This window comes from Spermophilus citellus (genome assembly GCF_964194105.1).
Source record: "Spermophilus citellus genome assembly, chromosome: 4".
NCBI classification, from domain to species: domain Eukaryota; kingdom Metazoa; phylum Chordata; class Mammalia; order Rodentia; family Sciuridae; genus Spermophilus; species Spermophilus citellus.
In genome coordinates, this window is record NC_138185.1 from 25,406,998 (window position 1) to 25,426,397 (window position 19,400).

Sequence of the window (19,400 nt, forward strand, 5' to 3'; positions counted from 1 at the left end):
AAGACTACTCCTGCCACTGCCCATGAGTGCCACTAAGTCAAATGACATCTGATTTTATTAATATGATACTTGCTGAAAGTCCTGGTATTTCAGACAGAACATAGGTGACCGTCAGGGAGAGACCACAGCTCTGCAGGGGCCTTTGGCGTGGGTGGCCTTTCACAAGTACCAGGCTGTTAGCAGCTTCTCCCCAGACAGGCTCATCTTGGAGGAAATGAAACAGAAGCTGCAATTCTTTCTGACGATCCATGATCTGCAAACAGGAGCCACAGGTCCCCTGGGGGACACCGTCTCAGTGTCATCCCTGGAATGTCTGCCTGACATGTTGCCTCCAACCCAGTCAATTTGGGGGGTCCAGGGCATGGTGAGAGGAAGAGGGGCACAAAGGCATCCACACCACAGGGCTGCTGAGCACGTGGCCAGCATCTCCCTGCCCCTCAACCGGGAAGGATGCTCTTTAAAAAGGGGAGTAGGAGCCAGACTCTTTGGTACACGCCTATAATCCCAGCAGCTCTGGAGGTTGTGGAAGGAGGATCACAAGTTTGAGGCCAGCCTCAGCAATTTAGCAAGACCATGTCTCAAATTAAAAAGGGCTGGGGATATAATTCAGTGGATTATTATTTTTTTTTTTAAAAAGGAGACTAAGGAGTGGGAGCATCTCAAGTCCATTTCTGAGAAACTCTACATTTACCTCTTCCCTAAAAGCACAAAAATGAAATCTTTTGTGTAACAGTGTGGCCTTTAAAAAGCAAGACAAAGTTCTGCATTTTTATAAAACTTGATAAAACCTGTCATCCTGCACAGTCACAGCCTCACAAAGGAGCCCGAGTCCTGGGTGGTGTGGGGGACGGGGACCGTCTTGTTGGAGCTGTGTCTGCAGAGCTGCCACTCTGGCCAGGCAGCAGCTGCCCTCATCCTTTGGGTAATTTTGCCCAAGTTTGCAGATATTTTTTTAAAGTTTGTGGTAAAATAGTTATAAAGTGTGCCATCTTAGTGTTTAATTATACTGTTTTAAAGACATTGATTGTATCCACACTATTTTTTTTTTAAAGAGAGAGTGAAAGAGGAGAGAGAGAGAGAGAGAGAGAGAGAGAGAGAGAGAGAGAGAGAGAATTTTTTAATATTTATTTTTTTTTTAGTTCTCGGCGGACACAACATCTTTGTTGGTATGTGGTGCTGAGGATCGAACCCGGGCCGCACGCATGCCAGGCGAGCGCGCTACCGCTTGAGCCACATCCCCAGCCCCGTATCCACACTATTGAGCAACCAGCTCACCTACATATCAAAAGTTTTCAAAAATTTTTTTATCATCTTAAATAGAAACTCCATCAGTAACTCTCCATCCCCATCCCCACCCCGCAGGAGCTCTCGTTTTACTTTCTATGGATTTGCTCATTCTAGATGGTTCTTGCAAGTGGACTCATACAGCATTTGACCTTTTGTGTCTGGCTTCTTTCACCAGCATAGAATTTTTATGGCTTCAGGGGCCCTTTCCACTGGGGCGCTGGCTCTGGAGAGGCAGGTGTGGCAAACTGCCCTGAAAGAGCCTCTGCATTCCTTACACTCGGCCTGTCTCTGGGTATGGTGGTGATGGAAGAGGGCAGGCTTTGGCTAGTTGGGAAGTTGTCCTCACCCTTCTCAGATCCCAGCCCATCCACAGGACAGGGGATCTTTTGGTCAAAGACCTCGTGTGAACATAAACCTTTCCCAAAGTCCTTGCAGACAGGAGAAAGCCAAGAGCAGGTTTTCAAGACTATTCCCCGGCAGCTTGACCAGGGATTTTGGGAGTGATCAAATATTTCTACCTTCTGGCCCATGAATTCCATTTCTTGGAACCAGTTCTAAAAAAGGAAAAGATCGGAAATATGGACCACTATTTATGCACAGAGATGTTCCCTGCAGTGCTGTTTATAATAGCCCCAATGGGAAGCAACCTACATATAATCGTAAGGGAATAACTTGAGTAAATTATGGTAAAATATGACACAGTTACAAAAATCTTATTTGCAAAGCAAAGCAAGAGTTTTGATGGTGACAAAAATACCTATGACAAAATGTTAAGCAAAAAAAAAAAAAAAACACACCACTTTTTTAAAAAAGCACTATAATTCTCTGTATGCATTATGATATCAAGAATGTAAAGAAGAAAAATCAAGGGAAAAAATAAACAGAAGCATATGCCAAGCTGCTTGGTGCAATTATGGTTTTAAAAAATGTTTCTTTACATTTTTCTGCACTTTGCAAATTCTCTACAAAAAGAACACGCATTACTCTGATCTCCAGGACACCAAAGCAATATATGGGAAGCACAGTGCTCCTCTGAGTGCCATTAAAGAGACACCAGGGTTTGGAAGGGTGGTGGGAAGAGGGCACTGGAGGCATGTTTGAGCCCCGTGACCCTGTGAGCCATTTGGTACCTGAGGGTGCTTTGGTGGCATGCTATGGGGCCAGGGATGGGGTGGAGCAGTGGCAGGTGTTCACCAGGAAGGGAGCTTAGACCAGAGTTGGAGGCTCCAATGCCTTGAAGGGCCTCAGAGGCCCTCATGAGCAGAGGTGTGCTGCTGAGATGCCCTGCCTGAAGGACGTGGCCACCTGCCATGAAGCATGGGACATATGTGTGGCCAAGCCTTCTGTATTTCAAAGAAGCCACAATTTCACATTTTTCTAAACATGTGACGTCTCTTATTAAACACTGGCACCCACTGACAAGCATTTTCAACACCACACAGCCCGTTTCTACAGGCCAGGAGTGGTGGCCACTGACAGGTGGCCTCTGGCCTGCTCCTTCCCAGAGGTGGCTCCCCAGGGGTGATGAGACTCCAGCACAGACTGAAAGGGGTTTCCTTTTGTTCTCCCTGCCAGAAAATGAACCACCGTCCCCTCTGGTCTCTGGGATCATTGATTACAACATGCCCCTCACTTCCACCTACTTGAAGCAGATGAAGCTGCGGGTGATGAACTCCCAGGAGCAGGTAAGGCGTCTGTCCCCTTCGCCCACCTGGAGGCATCCTGACTTGCCTGGCTGTGGTTGCCTTTCCCAGACAGACTCGGGTCTGCCGTGGGTATAAACACCCTAGAAGTCAAAGAGACCCTTATCTGGTCATCTGGGCCGGGCAGTCAGACAGAAAGGGGAGGAGAGGGCAAGAAAGGGTGCATTCCTCCATGGAGGATCTGCAGGGCGCTGCTCCAAAAGCTCAGACTTTGCAAAACATTCCCCAAGGTCAGGTGGGGCCAGGGTGGGGAGAGCTTGCCCTGGATCTGGGGTCCTTCTTGCTGTGCTCTGCCCATCACAGAGCTTTTCCCCAAGGAGGTGAGGGGGCGTGGCCCTGGCTGCCTGCCTGTGGCCTCTGTCACTCTCGGGGGCCCAGACAGGCCAGGAGGATGGGCCTTGGAAGGTGGCCCGGGCTAGATAAGGCCCCAGGGTCGCCCAGCTGCCCAAGACTCCCAGCTGTGGTTCACCAAAGGCTGTCAGACGCCATGGAAACTGGCTATGAAAAGAAACTCCTTGCTGCCTCCCCACACAGCCTACCTTCTAACTGTTCGCAAAGCAAGTAGCCTGGTTTTCAAAGACAAACTGGGTGGTTCTCCCTCTGCTGCAGCCTGAAACCAGGAACCAATTTTTATCCCTGCTTTAAGGGCTCTCGCGCGTCTGGTGAGGTCCTTGAGACCTGCCTGGGGGAATGTGCCCTTCCTCTCTGACTGATAGATAGCTGGGACTTGAGTCTGACTGGCAATCCAGGGTGCCTGTCACCTGGCACTGCTGGTCTCTTTGACAACGTGAGCATGCGTGTGCAGGGGTGATGGCTTGAGGCTGGCCTCGTGGTGACGGAGTAAGACATGTTTGGGTTACACTTGGGCCTGTTACCCAGTTTGAGGATTTAGGCTGGTTGGCTTGGACCATGGAGTTGTGCCCTCTTGGCCACGCCAGGCCCAGCCCCTGGAGCCTGCATGGGGTCACTGTGGCTCTGGGAGGCAGAGCTGTGTCCATCTGCATCTCCCACTTCTCACTGAGAGGGCCTGTTCATGATGTTGTGTTACCGGAGAAATGTTAGGGGCTTGGGTTTCCAACCCACGAGGACTACATCATTTTTGCCTCAGGAATGCCAGTGACAAAGTTATCACTTTTGTTAATAGCAGATCTCCTCTGCATCGGGGAGTGATTTGGGCCTCTCTTGCCTGTCACCATCCACGCTCTGTTTCCACATGCGTCACTGAGCTCATCTATTGCCGTGAGGACTGAGGCACAGCCCTGCGACTCTCTTTCCTGGGATGCGCTGCCACATCAAGATCACTGCTAGTCAGTAGTGGTCAGCATAGCTGCGATCCCTCTTGAATGGATTATAATGTGTTTGGTTTGGTTAAAAAAATCTTTCTGTACTTTGACTTGCATCTGTGGAAGGAAAGAGATTAACACTGTATTGGTTAAAAGCTTTAACAAGGATCCGATCATTCACCAAATATTTATTTAGGGCTCCATGGGGATGAACAAACAGCTGCATTCCTAGGCCTTCTTATGACCCGTGGGGAGACAGACACTAACCAAAAAAATCATACACAAACTCCCCAGCTCAGTGAGTAGCTGTGAGCAATGAAGGAAGTGCTAATCAGGCATCGAAGTGCAGCTGTGAGGCGGCCAGGCAGGACACCTGGTGCTGTGGGTTCTTAGGGTGGGGTGAGTAGACTGGTGTAGAGGTCAGAAAAGGCTTGCCGCAGAAAGGGGTGCTTTGGCTGAGATGTGGTTCTGAAAAGAAGAGAATTACACAGCCTGTGCAAAGGCCCTGTGGTTCCAGGGAGGACAGGACCTATAAGGGATTAGAGAGGCTGGTGTGGTTGGGGCAGAGAATGTGAGAGATTCTGTTGCTGAGCAAAGAGGGATATAGCACAGTGTCGGGCACTAGAGCCCACCTAAAGCTCATGAAAGAAGATGGGCAGATTGTCCCGGTGAGGTTCAAGCTACTCCCAAAGCAAGGGAGGATTATGGGAGGCCTTGTTCGAAGGGTGCTCTGGGAGTCTGGCTTGGGTGGAGATCCAGCTGGCCTCTGAGAGTAGCCAGCTCGTTCGTGTGCTTCCAGAGATCAAAGTACAAATTCTCCTTGCCACCTGACAGGTGAAGCAGCACCTCCCCTCTGCCGAGGGCCTTTTGCTTGTCAATCTGCAGCCCCTCACATACAGCAAGGGACACTCAAGGCCTCAACCTCTTGGGCAGTGCCATTATCCCTGTTTTACGGCCAGACACATGGCAAAACAGAAATCACCAGATTATTTATCTGCAGCAGCGCAGAGGGGCTAAGGGCCCTAAGTCTTTGATTCTTCAGCTTGAGTTGGAACTAAAACTACACATCCTTCCCGGAAGGCAGGCAGAGCTCTCCTGGGGTGGGGGTGGTCCCCACCTCAACAGGCTTTTCTGCTATCAAATCCCATGTCCAGAGGCAAGGCTTTGAAAGTGGATCTCTCCGATTACTCTGACCACAAACAGGCAACACAGAACACCTGCAGTGTGTGCAGATCACCCATGTGAGCTACATGGATTCTAAAGCAGCTGGGAACCAGGATAAATGACATTAATGCAAACCAAAACTCTGCATCTAAAACTTTGGATGAGAAATCTCATCCCTGGTGCCTTGGCACACACCTGTACTCCCAGCAGCTCAGGAGGCTGAGGCAGGAGGATCACAAGTTCAAGGCCAGCCTTGGCAACTTACAGACCCTAAGCAACTTAGCAAGGGAGGACCAGGGAGGACAGGACCTATAAGGGATAGCAAGACCCTGTCTCAAAATTTAAAATAAAGGGCTGGGGATGTGGCTCAGTGGTTAAGTGGCCCTGGGATCAGTCCCCAGTATCAAAATAAGATAAAATCCCAATAATATTCTCTCTCTCTCTCTCTCTCTCTCTCTCTCTCTCTCTCTCTCTTTTGACATTGCACAAGCAGAAGACAAATGGTAAGGAGAGCATATGCCCTCCCCTTGTCTTGATGACACAGCAAACAGGTGGTGGGGTTTTCTTGAGGGCTGGACAGAATCATACTTGTAGTCCATTTGTGATGAATATGCTAGAAAATAAGTCCTTTCTCATGGAGGATGTTAGGGAATATGAAAACCCAACACTCCAGTGCAGGGGCTGGGAGCTTGCCTAGCATGCACAAGGCCCTGGGTTTAATCCCCCAAACTGCAAAAAAAAAAAAAAAAAAAGTAAACGACATGCAAAGAAAAAAAGATTCTCCTCAAGGTCTGGTTCAACACAGCAAATATTTTTAGTGTCTTCAGCATACAAGATGGTAGGGGCCAGACTCTACCCTCCTAGAAATGACTCCTAGGTTGACACAGACCCCAGAAGTTGTCATCAAAGTGGCCACAGGGGGCTGAAAATACAGCGTGTGGTCTGATAAGAGTCTTTCTTCCTTCCTTGTTCGGGGTGCTCTGATGGAGGTCTGAGACTGAGAGCACATGCAGTTGTGCACATGGTGAGTTCACCTTGGCGCTGATGCAGAAAGGTTCCGCTGCAGGGTGGAGACCTTCTTTGATAAAGTGCCGACCCAGGGAGGGTGGGCTGTGCTCCCGGCTGCCCAGAGTCCGCCAGCAGGTGCCGCCGAGCTCCCAGGTGCATGCAGAACTCGCTGGCAGTTCTTCTCACACTGCCACTGGTTTTGTTTGGTCTCATTTGTTTTTCTTTTGTCCTTTATTTTTTCCTAATCACTCTAGTAACACATGACCTCAGAGAAAAATCAGTAGCCAAGAAAGCAAGAACATGGTGATAAGAATCACCAGCGTTTCCCACTGAGATGGCGGGGAGACTTTGGTTTCTTGCCTTTCAAATTGTGGAATAAAAGCGGCTCACCCCACACCCTCCTCTGGCTTCCCGCTATTGACTCCCATATGCTCCGTCTCTCTCCCTCTGGATCTTAGTGTTGTCACCTATCCAGTCAGCTGGTGGCGCACTTCTCCTCTCATGCATTCACTTGTCCATGCATTCGTCTGTCCGTCCATCCATCCATCCATTTGTACACTCTAAGCCAGGCTCTGTCCCAGACGCCAGGAGGCAGAGGTGACCAGGCCCGAGCCCCTGCCTACATGGCTCTACAGTTCAGGAGGAGACGAAAAGGCCCAGATCTACTCTTTGGGGTCTGTTGGAAGAGCTCAGAGGAGGAGGGGACAAGGGGGCAGTGGGTGAGTACCAGTCAGGCCCAGGGGTTGTCAACGGTCACCTGCTCTGTGTCCAGCACTGTACACACCTGACCCCTTGCTGGGTCACATGATTGTCCTCATTCTACACATTTGCTCCCTGAGGCTTAAGGTGGTTGAGCTGCTCCACAACCCTCCATCCCCAAACCCAGCTCCTGCCAAGTTGTCCTGCCCTGTTTCTCCCACCCTGACCCAGGAGGAAGTGCCTGTGGCCGAGTGTGGGCCAGGAGCAGGGCCACAGGCCGGGAGGGAAGACACCCCAGACTAAGGCAAGTAGAGCCCTGGAGAGAGGCAGGTACTGACTGGCCTGGGACCTGGGAGCTGCCACCCAGCAGGGCCCAGGGAGCATTGCCCTGACCTTATGGCTGCCAGGGGCACGGGGGTGGGATTGGCTGTCCATACATTCTCCTCTCTCCCGAAGTCGCGTGTCTGCGGAGCTGTACCCCTTCCTTCCCACGCCTGCTCTGCAGAGGAAGGCTCAGCCTGACCCCACTCCCTTTCAGTTCTACCCCCAGCCCTGGGCTCGTCCAGAGGGGAAGGCTGTCAACACCTGCCTCCCCCTCCCCAGTTCTCAGAGCAGCGCTAATATTGCTACCGCTAATATTGCTAATATCCCGCTAATGGTTCTAATGTTCTCCCAGCAGTGTGTGAAGAGGTGCCTGCTCCATTGTTTAAGCCCACGTGGTACAGGAGGCTCTCATCCCTCCATTAACCTCTGCCTCCCTCTCCTCCATCTCTGAAGAGGAGTTGTCCCCGGGTCCTGGCGCAAGGAGGGGCCCACAGCTCCCTCCCAAGGGCAAACATATGGCACCTGTGGGGTCCACTGGGGTCTCCAAATTATTGGCTTTCCTGCTCCTAAAAGCAGCCCCTGCTGCAGTGACTAGCACAGCTTTTGGCCAGGATTCTCGGCGCCCACCCTCCATTTGTAAAGCCAACCACCCTGGCATCAGGTGGTCAGTGCCAGCTTCGCTGCTTGGAATCTGTGTGACTCAGGGCTCCTTGCTCCACCTCTCTGTGCTTCTCTTTCCTCATCCGTTTCTATAGAGTAATAATACTTGGAATTCACGAGGTGTCCCAGGAGTTAAAGGACATAAAGCAGGGCTAGTGTTTAGCACTGTGCTGGGCACCTTAGAAGAAAGAAGGAAGTCCCAGGAGCCGCAACTGCACCAAGGGCTCCTTATGCCATTCTTATCTGACAGACACACCAAGTGGCCTTGCAGTAGAGACGGGGCCATAGAATCAGGTCAGACCCGTGGTCGCTCTCCTGGAGCTCTTCTTCTAGGAGACAAAGATAGCAACCATGGTACTGTCACCAGGACAGAAAGCAGAGAGATGAGAGGGTCCAGAAACCTGCCAGCTGGCTTGGGGACACTTGCTCATCCTCGTCATGGGGTTCAGGCAGGCAGAGAGGGCCAGGGAGGAAGGCTGCGAGGCGGCAGCCCCAGCAGGACCCGGCCAGGCAAGGGCAGAGCCCCAGGAAAGTGGAGAAGGGCCTTTCCTGGAAACCAGGCCCAGAAGGAGCCCCCTCAGCACCAGACAAGGACTACAGCAGGGACCTTCTCAGACTCCCATATCCCCAGGAGGAGAAAGGAACAAGCCCGCCCTGCAAAACTAAATTAAAAAATCCCTCCCCTTCTTAATTGGCAGCTCTGGAGATGGAACTCAGGGCCTCGCACATGCAAGGCAGGCGCTTTACCACTGAACCACACCTCATCCCCTACATTCGCTTAAAAAACAAACAAAAACCCTGTAGTTAATATAGTAACATAAAATTTTCTGAGGAGGGATGGGGCTGGGGCTCAGTGGTGGAGCACTTTGCCTGGTGCTTGTGAGGCCCTGGGTTCCATCCTCAGCACCACATAAAAATAAATAACATAGGGCTGGGGATGTGGTTCAAGCGGTAGCGTGCTTACCTGGCATGCGCTGGGTTCGATCCTCAGAACCACATACAAATAAAATAAAGATGTTGTGTCCACCGAAAACTAAACAATAAATATTAAAAAAATCTCTCTCTCTAAAAAAAATAAATAACATAAAACATGCTGCCACATAAATCACTTTTAAGTATAGAATTCAGTGGCGTTGGGTATATTCACAATGTTGTACAATCATCACTATTTGGTTCCCAAATTTTCTTATTACTTCAAATAGAAACTCTGTACCTATTAAACGATGAGTCTGCCTCTCTCCTTTCCCCCAACCCCTGATAGCCTCTATTCTGTTTTCTGCCCCTATGATTCTGACTATTTCAGGTGCCTCACAGAAGTGGAATTTATGTCTGGCTGCTTTCCCTTAGCATGATGCTCACAAGGTTCATCCATGTCGAAGTATGTGAGGACTCCATTTCTTTTTATGGCTGAATAATATTCCATACTATAGGCACACGGTTTTGTTTATCCACTCGTCTGTCGACGTACATTTGGGTTGTTTCCACCTTTGGCAACACATTCACTTGGTAGTCACTATCTTTTGGACCAGGTGTAAGACATGAGACACAGGGGCTGGGGATGTGGCTCAAGCGGTAGCGCGCTCGCCTGGCATGCGTGCAGCCCGGGTTCGATCCTCAGCACCACATACAAACAAAGATGTTGTGTTGGCTGAGAACTAAAAAAAAATAAATAAATATTAAAAAAAAGAAATATTAAAAAAAAAAAAGATTCATCCATGCTGCTGGGTGAGTCAGGGCTTAAAAAAAAAAAAAAAACAGACATGAGACACAAAAGCAGGATCCTGTTTCTTATCTCTCTAAGCCCTTATCCCTCTTTCTTTTCTCATGAACTTTCTCCACCTACCTCCTTCTACCAGTCAGACCCCAAAGAGGAGCTGAGTCAACAGATGACAACAAGTGCCTGTCTCTTAGTCAAACGACACCTGATTGATTCATAGGATTCTTGCCCCTGAAATCCATGACACTGACTTGGACAGCCAGGCTTGGGGCCTTGAGAGCAGTGATGGTTTACTCCTTCCCTTCTGCAGCCTGACTAGGTGAAAGTTTGGGGGAAACAGGATGGAAGGGTTGACTGTCTCAGCGTTTGTGACCTTGGATAGTCTCTTAAAGAGACAGAGCCTCCAATATGTTTCTAAGAGTTTGTAAGTTTTTTTTTATAAGTTCTACATTCTATTTCTCCATGGAGGAGAAATAGAATGTAGAACTTATAAATCAATAGAAAAAATAAAGAAAACTTGACCAGTCCAGAAAGCATTATTAAATGGGGGAATAAAAGAAGAAACCACCCAAAAGAGGTATAATAAATAGAAAACATAAAGTAAGCTAACGGCAGTTGGTGAGTCACAATAAATGTATATGGGTTAAATTCCACTCACATGGAGTCAGAAAGACTTGGATGGGCTTTTTTAAATGGAAAGATCCAACCATGTGATATTTACAAAAGACATTTTTAATGGTGCAGAATGGCAGATAAAAAGAGCAATGTCAAAACAAGCAAGTGCTCGAGTCGAAAAAGCACTGAACAGGGCAGAGGAAGACTGTTCTACAGTGACTGGGGCACTGTCTCACAGGAGGAGCTCAGGGTCTGCCCTTAGGGAGGTAGGAGGCAGCCAGCCTGAGCATCTTCACCATCTGCTGCTGCTTGCAGTTTTGGTTACGGGTTGTGGGAGCCACCTCCTTAGATCAGTGTCTTCAAGCTCCAGCTTCTGCTCCTGCCCTCTGCAGATGCGCATGGAGCAGCTCAGGTGGGGTGTCTGCTGCCTCAGCCACCTGGACTTAGGACCCTCCTTGTCTGCCCCCTGGGCTCACCCGCTGAAGCACACAGCAACCCTGGTCCCTGTAGCCTCTGCCCTTCTCCAGCCCTCACCAGAGCTTCCTTGTTCCTGGCCATGCTCTCTTCTCCTGCTCCACACCCTCAGTCTCTGGGATGAGCCTGCCTGCCCTTCTGCAGCTGGCCGAGGGGCCCCCCACACAAGCTGACCTGAGAGCACAGGAAAGACTTGAGATGCCAGCTGTCACATTTTTAGGATCTGAGAATCAGAGGCCCAGCCTTTTCCTGTCTCAGTAAATCTCTGGCACTGTGGAAGGTTTATGCTGTGGCAAGAAAAACAAAAAGCAACTGAAATACTGACCTTGACCAAGGCTGCTGTTTGGACTTCTCTAGTCAGAGCATGCTCCTTGGAGAGGTCCCATGGGGGGAACACGCGCTGGGTAGCTGCCGATGGGTTCTGTCCTGTGCCTCTCAGGTCCTCCGTTGCAACCCCAGGGTGACTGGTCCTCAGGAGTGGCTTCTCAGGCGGCCCTTTATCTTTGTGTGTGTGTGTGGGGGGGGGGTTGTTGTTTGTTTGTTTGTTTGTATTCATTTTTACTTTATTCAGTAGAATTCTTTTTTAAAAACATTTTTTTTTTGGGGGGGTGTAGATGGACACAACACAATGCCTTTATTTGTATGTGGTGCTGAGGATAGAACCTGGGTCCCGCCGATGCTAGGCGAATACTCTACCACTGAGCCACAATCCCAGTCCTAGAATTCATTTTTTAAAAATCATATCAAAATAACAGACCCTGCTCTAGCCTCCCCTCTTTTCCATTTCTACTCCCCTGAGAAGGTCCCTTTTCTTTCTTATCTCTTAGACATCTCTTCTGGCATTTACCTCCTGTTTCTCCATAATGTGCTCATACTGCTAGTTCTTGATTTTTAAATTCAGACTTGTATTGTTGTTTAATTTCTTGCTGTGGGAGCTAAGTATGTACGCTCTTACACCCTCTCCCAAAGATACTATTTCTCTTTCCTTCATCCCTCAATAGATCTACACCTCTCTACTTGGATAAATCACTGTTCATTATTTATATTATTATGACTGTGTGTGTATTATTCATAGCTGACCCAATTAGCATACTGTGATTACATTTCTTTTCTTTTGATTCCCCAGAGTTAGCCGTTGCCTCTCTTTTCCCATCCTTCCCCTTTATCTTTTTGATCTTGCTTATGCTGTGTGTTTTGTTGTTTTTATTTTTATAGGCTCAGAGCTATCCATTATTTTTCTTGAATGGCTTCTGCATTGGAGTCTCAAAAAGGTTAAGTCCACTCCACGCTCATGCTTCTTTTTTAGTAGTTTCAAGTTTTCATTTTTGTAATAGATTGTTATTGAGAACTGTTTTAGATTTACAGAAAAACTGAGGTAACAGTTCCCACATTATCTCCCTACTCCCTCCCGCCAAACATACACACTCCCAGCAGGTGCCTTTCCTATGGATAACATCTCACCTCACAAGGATACATTTGTTACCACTCACCAGCCAATATTGATGCATTATTGCTAACCAAAGTCTATTTAGATTTCCTTCCTTTTTTTGTGGGGGGCAGGAGACTGGGGATTGAACTCAGGGGCACTCCACCACCGAGCCACACCCCTAGCCCTATTTTGTATTTTATTTAGAGACAGGGTCCACTGAGTTGGTTAGCACCTCAACTGTGGCTGAGGCTGGCTTTGAACAAGGGATCCTCCTGCTTCAGCTTCCCAAGCCGCCAGGATTGGATTCAGGCCTGCACCACTGCTAGATTTTCTTCCTCTTTACCCAAGAGTCTTTTGGTTCCAGGATTCCAACCAGGAGACTTCATAAAGGCTCCTCTGGGTCATGACAGTTTCTTAGACTTTCCTTGTTTATGGTGATCTTGACAGTTTTGAGGACAATCAGTCATGTATTTTCAGGATCTGGGATCTGCCTGATGCTCTTCTCAATATAAAACATTACACTTGGGCTGGGGATGTGGCTCAAGCGGTAGCGTGCTCACCTGGTATGCGTGCGGCCCGGGTTCGATCCTCAGCACCACATACAAAACAAAGATGTTGTGTCCGCCGATAACTAAAAAATAAATATTAAAAAATTCTCTCTAAAGGAAAAAAAAAAAAACCATTACACTTACGGTTATTAAGAGGACACCTGTGGACACCAAGGGCCCTTTCCTTGGGTCCTATGGAGGCGACACACTGTCAGCGTGATTTATGAGGCTGTACTGGCCTTGATCATACCCGGCCCAGGCATTTGTCCGGTTTTGTCACTCAACTTGCTCTTCTTTCTTCTCTTCATGCCGAACACCTTGAAGGCAGCTGCTGTGCGCAGCCAGCACCCGTGTGTGGCGTGCTGTTCTTACCGAGCACCTTGCAGGTGAGGGGTGAGCACGAAGGTCCCAGTTCGTGGGAGATGATTTCCTCTGCCTTCACGCATCCAGGGCCACCACATGGATTTGTGGCCCTTTGTTTTATATTTGGGTTATACTTCTGTGCTCCTTTATTTTAATGTTAATTATCCCAGTTTCAACCATTGGGACATTTCAGTTGGCCCCTTCCCCCACTCCTTAAATATTTATTTATTTTTAGTTATAGGTGGACACGATACCTTTATTTTATATTTATGTGTTGCTGAGGATCGAACCCAGTACCTCACTCAGGCTAGGTGAGCGCTATTCCTCTGAGCCACACCCCAGCCTCTCCTGTGTCCCTTTAACATGTCCCCCTCAGGGTTTGGTGCTCCTGGTTCTTGGTTTGGTTTTGGCATTCCCCCCTCAGTTCCTCTTAACTTTCTGGCACCTTAAGATACTCCAGGCTCATCTCATCTATATCTTGCCCCGCACCTAGAATCAGCCATTTCTCCAGGAGCTCTGCTTCCTTTTATTGGAGAATCATATTAAAAAGCAAGATCTAGGGCTGGGGATGTGGCTCAAGCGGTAGCGCGCTCGCCTGGCATGCGTGCGGCCCGGGTTCGATCCTCAGCACCACATACAAACAAAGATGTTGTGTCCGCAGAGAACTAAAAAAAAATAAATATTAAAAATTCTCTCTCTCTCTCTCTCTCTCTCTCTCTCTCTCTCTCTCTCTCTCCTCTCTCACTCTCTCTTTAAAAAAAAAAAAAAAGCAAGATCTAGGTGCCAGCTGAGCATGTTATTGGAGTGTCCTTTCTTTTACGCCCTCTCAACTAACAGAGCAAAAAAAAAAAAAAAAAAAAGACATGTTTTCATTTTTATTTTTTAAATTTGATCTTTGATTCATTTGGAAAGTATCATGGGATACTCTTGAGATTTGGATCCTGCTTAACCCTTTTGTCTCAGCATCTTTTATTAAATAACCTATTTGGGGGCTGGGGTGTGGTGCAGGGTAGAGTGCTCACCCAGCATGCAAGAGGCCCTGGGTTCTATCACCAGCACAGCAGATAGTAATGATGATGACAATGATGATGGTGAGAAAAACTCTTTTCCCCATTGACTTGAGATGCCACATTTACAACTTACCAAATTTCTGTCTGAAGCAGTATCTATTTCTGTTCAGTCCACTGTCCTCTTTGACTCTTCAAGTACCAGCAGCACTGCACTGTGTTAAGATCATGTTTTTGAATCTAGTAGGAATGGGTCCCTTCATGCCCACCATTTTAATTAATTAATTAATATTTACTTGTTTTATTTTATTTTATTTTTTTAAGAGAGAGTGAGAGAGGGGGGAGAGAGAGAGAGAGAGAGAGAGAGAGAGAGAGAGAGAGAGAATTTTTAATATTTATTTTTTAGTTCTCGGTGGACACAACATCTTTGTTGGTATGTGGTGCTGAGGATCGAACCTGGGCCGCACGCATGCGAGTCGAGCGCGCTACCGCTTGAGCCACATCCCCAGCCCCTACTTGTTTTAATTAGTTATACATAATAGTAGAATGCATTTATATACTTTGATATATAGAAATAGGGTATAATTTCTCATTTTTCTGATGGTACATGCTATAGAATCACATAGGTCATGCAGTCATGGATGTACATAAGATAATAAAGTCAGTTTTATTCTACATTTTTTAAAAAAAAATATTTTTTAGCTGGGATATAGCTCTGTTGGTGGAGTGCTTGCCTTGCATTCACAAGGCCCTTGGTTCAATCACCAGCATGATAAAAGAAAAAAAATCATGAAAAATATTTTTTAGTTGTCAATGGACCTTTATTTGATTTATTTATATGCGGTGCTGAGAATCGAACCCAGGGCCTCACACATGCTGGGCAAGTGCTCTACCACTGAGCCCCAGCCCCAGCCCCTCATTCTACTTTAGATTAGGTAGAGGGGAGTAAAGGCTGGGGAGGGGAAGGACAGTAGAATGAAACAGGCATCCTGACCTTTTATAAAATTTTACCGATTTGATACTTTGGGGAAAAAAATGTACTTCTTCCATGCCTAGACATGTTTACATCCCCTTCTTGGTGGAGAATCCTCCTGTAGAGGCCTGGCTTGCCTGGCCCTGTGAATTAAGCCAAGATGCTTTTTACCTCGGGCCTTTTTGTTCATCCAACAACCCGGGTGGACTGTGAGCTCAGAGCCCCACATTCCCCAGGCTAGCGCCCAGGGGCCCTAAACATGAACAACCCAGCATTCCTGTCCTCCTAAAGATGCGTCAAGCAAAACTGGGTATTTCTAAATTCAAGAGGAGAAAATTTCTTGGAAACTTTTTCTAGAAAGGACAGAGAAAGGCAAGAGCCCTTGGTGCACGCCTGTAATCAGGTGGCTGAGGTGGGAAGATCACAAGCTCAAGGCCAAATAAAAATGGTTCAGTCCCCACTATAGAGGGGAGAAGAAAAATAGGCGGGAAAAATTTCATTGTCAAACATCTTTTGTATGGAGCATTATTTTCATGATCAAAAAAATGTTATGGAACATCCTCAGTGCTTTCCAGAAATTTGCTGCAACTGCCAGAGACTCTAAGAGAACAAGCATTCCTGCTGTTTTGCCAGGCAGCCTGGGCCCAGAGGAGTCTGTGTCTCTCCTTTCTTCCTGCTTCCCTGGAGCAGTATGGGAAAGAAGCAGAAAACAACCAACATCCTGTCTCAAGAGCCAGTTCCCTGATGGGGTTAGTAGATACCCCCAACCTGAAGGGCTCATTGTCCCTGCAGCTCCTCAAGGCCCTCCACCCCCAACACTGGCGAGGACGGAGGTGGCCTTTTAACTTCATTATCCTGAGAAAGAAATGCATGCAAGGTCCATGATTTACTGGTGCAGGCAGGAGAGCTGCCTGGTGCGGAGAGCAGAACCCTGGGGCCAGGCTGGCCTGGGAATGCTTTATCTGTGTCAAGGGAAAAGTTGGGATCGAGGTCAGGAGACAATATTTGGGCCATCTTAAATGAGGGGAGCAGCTCTGTCCACCCTGGGCTCTGACTGTAAACTGCCCTGCAAGGCAGCCTGGGTAGCTGAGATCCAACAGGAAAGGAGGCGTCCTTCCGGGCTGGGCCAGGAAGGAGCTGCTGGAAACATCCAGATGGCCACTGAACTGGTGGCGACCTTGTGACCCACCCCACCCCCATCCCTGGGCCCAGTCTGACGGAGGTCTAGAGAGGATTTGGTATCTGTGGCGAAGTCATGTATTTTATTTTTTGTACACTAGATATTTTTGCATCCTCCTCTTGGTGGACAAAAACTCTCGACTGCAGTTTTTGGGGGCCTCTTGCATCCAGAGCCAGTAGGATACTTGGGGAGGGGGCTTTCTTCAGCTTTCATGGGTGGTTGTCACTTTCTTCTGACACTTTCTTCTGATTGCAGCTCATTTTGTGGCTGAGGCTCCTACTTGGGTCCTTGACCTGCTGGTTCCTTTTCACATGGGGCCCAGACAGGCCTCTCCCCAGCTGGGAGGGGCCCAGAGAGGACCCTGACTCCATGCAGCTGGCGGTTGGGCAGGCAGGCTGTGGGGCTTTGTAACCAGACCTGGAGGGTGCAGGAGGGGTTCAGCGCTCCAGCGGCTGATGTCTGGAGATCAATTAGAGATAATGGCTTCGGGTGGACTCAAGAAGCATGGCCGGCTCCTTCCTTGTTGTGATGGTGTTTACCTCGTTAATAGGCTCTCATCCCCTTCAGGGCGGAGAGCACAGTGTTGCACTGTGAATTTGTGCTGCCTTCTTTGCTTTGCTCGGGGTGCCCGGGTGCAGGCCGTGGGCAGGCTGGCAGCTCTCTCACCCCATTCAGACCCTCGTCCTGCCTGTGACATGGCATTGAATAGTTTTAGAGAAATTCCCTTCTTCATTCACTTGAAAAAAAATTTTTTTTTTTGGTACCAGGGACTGAACTCCTCCAGGGGCGCTTAACCAATGAGCCCCAGCCCCAGCCCTTTTTTGCATTTCATTAGAGACAGGGTCTAAGTTGCTTAGGGCCTCACTAAGTTGCTGAGGCTGGCTTTGAACTTGCGAACCTCCTAGCTCAGCCTCCGGAGCTGCTGGGATTACAGGTATGCGTCACCACACTTGGCTCAAAAATAATTTTTTAGGTCTTACTATGTGCTAGGGACACGGTAGTGAAGAAGACAGCTAACACACCAGCTCTGGACACTCATAGGCTATAGAGGTAATCAATAAGTCAATAAGGAAAAAATATGCAGAAGTTTGAAGTTTGGGGCAGAGAATTAAAATTGAGTGAGATGGTAGATAGGGCTTCTGAGCCAGAGGCCTTTCTGAAGAGGAGGCATGTGAGCCAAGATCTGTAGACAGGAGGGGCCAGCCTCTGCGCATGGCAAGCACAGGCTCTCCAGGCAACAGAGACAGCATGTAAAGGCCCTGGGGTAGGACACCTAGGCGGCTGGGACGGGGATGAGGGGAGACATGCTTGGGATATGATGGAGCAGTCCTCAGGAGTCTGCTCCCAGGGGCTTGCTGGCTGGGTACAAACTTTGTTGTGTACGACCCAAAGCCTTGTGGTGCACCTTCTGCTACCAGAGAAGAGCAGGGGCTTAATCTGGGGATGGTGAGAGAAACAAGTGCCCGAGGGGGAGTGCTGCCACTCAGGCTCCCGTCGCAGCCCTGCCCAGCCGTCCAGCTTTCCTTTTTCTGTGACACAGCCTCCCTGTTATTGGATCAGTAGGTTGGGGCAGGCTGGCTGGAGCAGTTTTCAAATTATACTCGTTGCGCCTTTCTTCAAGGGAAGCTCCTCTGTGGTGGAAGCCCACTGGGTCAAGGGTGAGCAGCAGACAGGCGGTCGCTGGCACATCTGGGCTGGGGCCCGGCCCACCCACCTACCCCTCTCAGGTGGAGCAGCTCCTTCCACCCTTCCATGCCCCAGCAATGGGGCCAGGAGAGGCCTGAGCTTGGGTGGGGGTGCTGCAGAGTCGGGAAGAGGGCACAGCCCAGCACAGCCATGAACAGCGACGTCAACAGAGATGAGTACAGAGCCCAGCCTCGCTAGCCCACGGGTATTTGGAGCATTTCTAAGTGCCTCAAGCAAAATAAGACCAAGAGAGCAGATGCCCGTTAGCTGGGCTGCGACCCTGGTTGAGGCGGTGCCCACACACCTGGAAACCCTTCCTTCCTGCGGAGTTCACAGATGAGGGAACTAAATGCTGCTCTCCTCCCAGCACCACAGTCCGCCCAGCAGGTTCCCGGACACAGCACCCCTATCCTCTTGCAGGAGCTGACACGCTAGAGAAAAGGCCACATGAAAGAGTCTGGAGTCCTGTTTAGTCTACCCATAGAGAGGAGCCCTTGAATCAGTCAGGAATGATTTTGACTGTGAGTACCAAATTCTAGCTGACCAGAGAACAAAATATGAAGTTATTTTATCCTGATATAAGAAGAGCAGAGGACTCACAGGGAGGCTGGGGTCAGAGCTCTCATGCAGGGCTGGTCCAGCAAGACTCCATGGGGACTGTGCTGCCTGCCAGCCCCAGCCCCTGAGCGCTGAGGGCCCTGTCAGGGAATGTGCTGGAGGCTGAGCAAAAGAGAAGGGAAGGAAAGCCGTGGGGTGACCAGCAAGGACCTGCCAAGGTGGGTGTCAGATCAGAGCATGGCACTCGGAGTTCAGAGGGGCCTAGATGTGGGGAGGGTCAGCAGCGTCTCTGTTGGGAGCCCAGGCGCCTTTCCGCCTACTCAGTGCGTGTGTACCCTTAAACACCCGGTGTCCGGGTGTCCGTGTCACCTCCTCTGAGGAGTCTTCCTGGGTCCACACCCTGAGCGCTTCCTTCTGAGCAGGTCTCAGCCCTGTCAAGTGCAAACAGCAACCAGCTCCTGTGACAGGCATCAGATCAAGAAAACTCAGGTCACTTTCCTTATCTCCCTGTCCCTGCTGACCTGCAGAGTCCCCAGAGGCAGTCCTGCGTCTGCATCCTGCACAGCTGTGTCACCTGCACTTCTGTACAGGGAGGAAGGATCACTTGTCTAGAAGCATGCATGATTAAAAGCAGGGAGGGGGCCACACTGGGTGAGCTGGGGACAGAGGCGGCCAGTTGATCACAGCAGATTTCCCAGAGAGGAATCAAGGGAGCTAAGGTC

At 49.1% G+C, this 19,400-nt stretch overlaps 1 protein-coding gene across 1 annotated transcript in view; it reads left to right on the top strand.

Annotated features, from left to right (window-relative positions):
• The window catches only part of NOL4L (nucleolar protein 4 like), a gene marked incomplete at its 5' end in the record, with an annotated part of 112,312 nt that overhangs the window by 53,243 nt on the left and 39,669 nt on the right, over positions 1-19,400 (top strand). The window contains one exon of the mRNA XM_081289173.1: positions 2,863-2,972. Within this exon, the coding sequence (XP_081145299.1) occupies positions 2,863-2,972 (110 nt within the window). The remainder of the gene's footprint in view (positions 1-2,862; positions 2,973-19,400) is intronic.